The sequence below is a fragment of the Populus nigra genome, chromosome 10 (genome assembly GCF_951802175.1).
Source record: "Populus nigra chromosome 10, ddPopNigr1.1, whole genome shotgun sequence".
Taxonomy (NCBI): Eukaryota; Viridiplantae; Streptophyta; class Magnoliopsida; order Malpighiales; family Salicaceae; genus Populus; species Populus nigra.
Window position 1 is genome coordinate 4447629 of NC_084861.1, and position 5948 is coordinate 4453576.

Genomic DNA, 5948 nt, shown 5'->3' on the forward strand with positions numbered 1-5948 from the left:
AATTTAATAATCCAGTAACTATTATGTAAAGCAATGAAAAAAAATCATCAACAATGGACAAAAATGAATTTGAGAAAACCAAGCTAAAAGTAAAAATCAAGATATCTAAAATTACAATAAGAGTAATTTATCTGGTTATATCTAATGAATTCCTTTATCAAAATAAATTTGTAAAAGAAAAACACATAAAATTTATAATAGAAACCGACACACACATAAAATTTACTGAACAATAATTATAAAAAAAATAAAAAGCTACACGTAAAAAAAATCTTATAAAAAAATCATATTAAAAAAAAAACAAATTTAATCTATATAAAATTAAGAAAAAACCACAAATAAATCATATCCACCTCTCTAAAAATTAAACGCACCCAATATCATTTTAAAATAATTGCAATCTTCTTAAAACATAAACCCAAAATTTATTTGAAAAAATATATAAACGAATAATGTACTATTTTTAAAAAACTAAAAATAAAAAAAGGAACCAGGACAGGCCTAACGCATGGCCTAGTAAAGCAGTGCCCCGCGCGCAGGCCTTTATTTTAAAAAAAGTTTAATGAGGCGAACGACGCATTGTCCGCTCCAATTTTATATATATATATATATATATATATATATATATATATATATATATATATATATATATATATATATATAATGGTGTGGGGAAATCATTGTTCCCCCACACACAAAGCACTGTGGATTACAACTGTAATCCATATAGCTTTCCTCCACTTTCATTTTTTGTAACTTTACCCTTCTTTCTTTTTTATTTTCATTTTTTTTCAAAATTATTTTTTTTTCAACTTTCCTATTTTTTCTTTTTTTTCATTTATTTTTTTTATTTTTCCTAAAATTATTTTTGTTGATTTTACTTTTTAAATATTGACCTAGTTAAAATTTTCGCTTTGTAATTTTTTTCTTTAAAATACTGTGGATTACTGCGATGTGTTTTCACATAGTTTTTCTATTTTATTTCTTTATCTTTTAAAATTATATTTGTCGATTTTTTTAATATGGAGTTGATTGAGAATTTAGTTTTGTAATTTTTTTTTAAAACATTGTTGATTGCTACAGTGTTTCTTCGCATGGTTTTTTTTATGATTTTCTTTGAAATTATCTTTTTTTTTTTAATATTGAGCTGGTTAAAAATTACAGTTACAATATAGGAGGAAAGTACTGTAACTTTCCTCGAAAATTACTGTTGACTGCTACAGTGTTTTTTTCGACATAGTTTTTTTTATGTTTTCCCCTAAAATTATCTTTGTCAATTTTATTTTTTAAATATTAAGCTGGTTAAGAATTGCAATTACAAGTAAATACAAGTTTTTCCTCACAAAACATTATGGATTGATACAGTTTTTCCTCACACGGTTTTTTTCCAGTTTCTTTTGTGTTTTCTTTTTTTGTAATATTTTTTTCCAAAATTATTTTCGTCGATTTAATTTTTTTTAATATTGAGTTGGTTAAAATTTAATTTTGTGATAAAGCTTAATCATGTGGGGAAAGCATTGTAGCTTTATTCATAAAACATTGTGGATTGCTACATTGTCTCTCCGCATGTTTTTTTTTTTATTATAATTTTTTTCAAATTATCTTTTTTAATTTTATTTTTTTAATATTGAGTTGTTTGTGAATTACAATTATAAGTCATTACAAATAAGGCTAAATCATGTGGGGAAGCACTTTACCTTTCATCACAAAACACTATGAATTGCTACAGTGTTTTCAACATGATTTTTTTTCTTTTTTTGGTGTTTGTTTTGTTTTTTTTTCTAAAATTATCTCTGTTAATTTTTTTTTAATATTGAGCTGATTAAGAATTTAGATTTGTAATTTTTTCCTTTAAAACACCGTGAATTGTTGCAGTGTTTTCCCATGTGATTTTTTTATGATTTTTTTTTAAATTATCTTTGCCAATTTTTTTTAAATATTGAGTTGGTTAAGAATTATAATTACAATAAAGCTAAATCATATAAGGAAAGCGTTGTAGTTTTTCTCACAAAACACTGTGGATTGCTACAATATTTCTCTAAATAGTTTTTTATTTTATTTTATTGGGAATAGCGCTATAGTTTTCCTCACAAAACATTGTCAATTGTTGCAACATTTTTTCTCCTGGGTTTTTTTTCTTCCAAAATTATATTTGTTGGTTTTTTTTTTAATATTAAGTTGGTAGAGAATTTAGCTTTATATTTTTTTTTGCTTTTTATTAACTGAAAAGCTAAATCATGTGGCGAAAGCACTGTATCTTTTCTCACAAAACACTGTAAATTGCTACAAATTATTTTGTTCATTATATAAGTTTTTTTATTACCAACACAACCTTTTTTTCTGCATCATACCTTTAATTTCTATTACTTATCTAGCGCTGATTTACAATTATAACACCATAAAGTGCATTTGTTTTATAAGTCCGCGACAGCGCGCGGGCATGTCATCTCGTATATATATAAAAGATGATGCATTGCATGCGAAACCTAGAATCCGACCACTATGGTGACTAGAAAAATGAGGTCATTTGTTTTTTCATCTAAAATCTTATTTTCAACCTATTTTGATCCAAAACATACTGAAAACACTCTAGAAACCTTATTACACCAATCCGTGATCTTTAAAAACCCAATAAACCACCATAAAACCCGAAAACACCAGAAATAAAAATTCCTCACGAGCTTAAATTTATTGTTTTAGGTGTTTTCAAGGTAAACAAACACCTAAACACAAACCCCTCATTATATGAAATATGTTGACATAAAAATCAATCGTTTTGGTGGTTAGAATCTCTCCCATTGACCATTTTCTTTATCCAAGTCAAAATTTGACGACTCTCTCTCGCCTCCCAATAGGAAATGACTGGAAAAAAGAAAAATAAAGTTAGGTATCAAAATATGCTGTTTTTAAATTTAAAGGATTGGTCACTTGATATCTAAAAAACATGAAAGAATTAAAATGAATGTTTTAACAAAACTTTTAACCTACCTCTTATGTCACTGAGATTTTCGCTTTAGTTTGCTATATTTCAATTCAACTCTTTCTTTTTTTAAAATATATGTAATTGGAAGCTAATTTGTATCTGAAAAAACTGAATTGCACAAAATAAAATTTTAAATACCAAAATAAAAATTACTAAAATACACTACTTCAATACTCAATAAATTAAAAAGAAGTGCAGAATAATTCTAGCACATTAGAAAGCTGATTTTTTTTGTAAATATGGTGCTTATTTAACTTACATGCACTTTAATTAATTCTATAAAATTTTAAAATTATTAATTAAACTTTTAATAATATTGAGATCTATAATATTCAAACCAATAACTTTTTTAAAAATAAATTAACAATTCTGAAGTTAAAAAAAAGCTGATACAATTCTCGAAGTTAAAAAAGCTGATACTTTTATAGTTAATTAGTGATCAATTCAGATAGTCGATGGATTATTTGGCAGGAGGTTAACAAAAGAAAAAGGTTGTCAAATCAGGGATAGTTTATTTCTGCTTTCCTTAATTGAATAACATCATGATATTGGTAGGCATGTCAGGTCTTGGAGATGGGCACTGAGATTTCTTCGCAGTTCGAAAGCCAGACAGGTTCATGACTCCGTCTGTCCTTATCCACCACCTAATCCGAAGGCTAGGCACGAATACGTTCAAAGAATGTAACTTTCTACAGAGTAGTCAGTGTTTCTTGCGAGGAAAATAAACTGCACACCGTGACAAACAAAATAAAATAAAATTCATAGTATGAATTTTCAACGATATCCATTAATTTTAATATATTTTCAACTAAAAAAATAAAAAACTTTTAAAAGTTAATCAGATTGTGATATTCATTAATTTTAACATTTCTTTAAATTTGTTTGAAATGAATCTTGTTTCTTTTCTTTGTTTTTTTGTTTGTTTGATGAATCTCGTTTCATCATCATGTGCACATCCGAGATTAATCAAGAATTACTTGCAAATTACGATGTCCAAGTTAAATTAAAAAAATTCGGAATCAAAGTTATGGACCAAGTCAAGTCAATACTTGCAATAGAAAAAAATGTTTCTTGCATCCAAAACTTATTGCCCAAGCCAAGAGTCGCTATAAGAAGACTTGGCACAGCAGTAGACCTTGCATACTGATCTCATTGGAACGATGGCAGATGTGAAGCTGCATGGTTTCTGGGCTAGCCCTTTTAGTTACAGAGTTATATGGGCTCTGAAACTAAAGGGCGTGGAGTTTGAGTATATTGAAGAAGACCTCGCCAATAAAAGTGAACTGCTATTGAAGTATAACCCAGTTTACAAGCAAATCCCTGTATTCGTCCATGGTGGCAAGCCGATTGCGGAGTCTCTTATTATCCTTGAATACATCGAGGAAACATGGCCGGAGAATCCATTGCTACCGACAGATCCTTACGAGAGAGCCATGGCTCGGTTTTGGATTCAATATGGAGCTACCAAGGTAACGAGATCCATCTTCTTGTATATATTTTGTAACTGTTCATGAGGCCCACAATGTTTAATTTGATCTGATAGCAGTCCTGGAAAAAAACAATTGATTCCAAAAACATTTTCTTCTTCTTGTTCTTAAAGTGGAATAATAATTAAAAATTTCTCATAACTTGCCTTCTTTTATTTTTACTCTCCCAAGGCTAAACACCTTCCAATATCTATCCATTTATCTCTGTTCTGTTGCATGTAAATTGAATTCTTTCATTGTTTAGACTGCTGCCTTTGGTGCCCTTTTCCGAGCTAGTGGAGAAGAGCTAGAGAAGGCAGTGAAAGAAGTGGTGGAAGTGTTGAGAGTCTTAGAAGAGCAAGGTCTCGGGGACAAGAAGTTTTTTGGTGGTGACAACATAAATCTAGTTGACATCTCATATGGACTCTTCGCTTATTGGCTTGCAGCCATTGAAGAAGCAGCGGGTGTGAAACTTCTTGAACCAAGCACACTGCCTCGATTGCATGCTTGGGCCCAGAATTTCATTGAAGTTCCTCTGATTAAAGAAAACATTCCCGACAATGATAAGTTGCTACTCCATATGAAAGGTGTCAGGGAGAAAATGATGAACAAGTAGCCTATATTATGCTTTTGGATGCGAAATATTCCATGCATGTCTCTCCTTTTTCGTTTCCATAATTCCATGGATGGTTTTTCTCTTGTAGTTGAGCTTGTTTTTCTACTGGAACACTCAATAATGGTTGATGCAGAGCTATTGCATTAATTCCGGATTGGTGTATAAACACTGTTGTATTTCTTTTATATTCCTTTCCATTTACTTTTTTTCCCGCAATCAATTTTATTAGAACAGCTCGGGCAGTCAACCTAATGATTCATCATCGATCATGAACTAATCAAATCAGCAGAACCCAACTTTTTTTTAAAGCCCAGAACTCGTTTCAAGTATTTATTTAAAAAAAATAATAAGAGCTTGTTTGATGTTATAGTAATAATTAGTTTTTAAGATATATTTTTATATATTTTTAAATTCAATATGTTAAAAAAAAAATTAATTTTTATTTTTTTTATGTTTTTATCATTACTACAGTATTAACAATAACAACAATAATAAAGGGATATAAAAATATGATAATTATTATTTTTTAAAGTGTTTTTTACTTAAAAATATATTAAAATAATATTTTTTTATTTTTATAAAATATTTTTAATATTAGTATATCAAAATAATATGAAAATAGTACAAATTATTAATTTAAAATAAAAAATAAAAAAAATAATTTTTTTAAAAAACTTTTAAAATACAAACTTAAAAAAACAAAAACCTCACCAAAACAAAAGTTCTCACAGACGTCATTTTAAATGCAGCGGCAAGTAATATTGTCCCACACACCCAACCCCCGAATCCAAACTAAAAAACAATGAGTATTAAAATTACAATAAAAATAAATTAAAAGGTAACAACGGATGTTAGTTTTGGGAGCTAAATTGAAGAGAATAAA

At 28.3% G+C, this 5948-nt stretch overlaps 1 protein-coding gene across 1 annotated transcript; it reads left to right on the plus strand.

The window, feature by feature from the left end:
• The first annotated feature begins 4063 nt into the window (after window positions 1-4063).
• LOC133705907 (probable glutathione S-transferase) lies at window positions 4064-5250 on the plus strand. The gene is made up of 2 exons (XM_062131346.1): window positions 4064-4452; window positions 4715-5250. The coding sequence occupies exons 1-2, from the start codon at window positions 4144-4146 to the stop codon at window positions 5063-5065; spliced, it is 660 nt and encodes a 219-aa protein (XP_061987330.1). The 5' UTR covers window positions 4064-4143; the 3' UTR covers window positions 5066-5250.
• The last annotated feature ends 698 nt before the right edge of the window (window positions 5251-5948 follow it).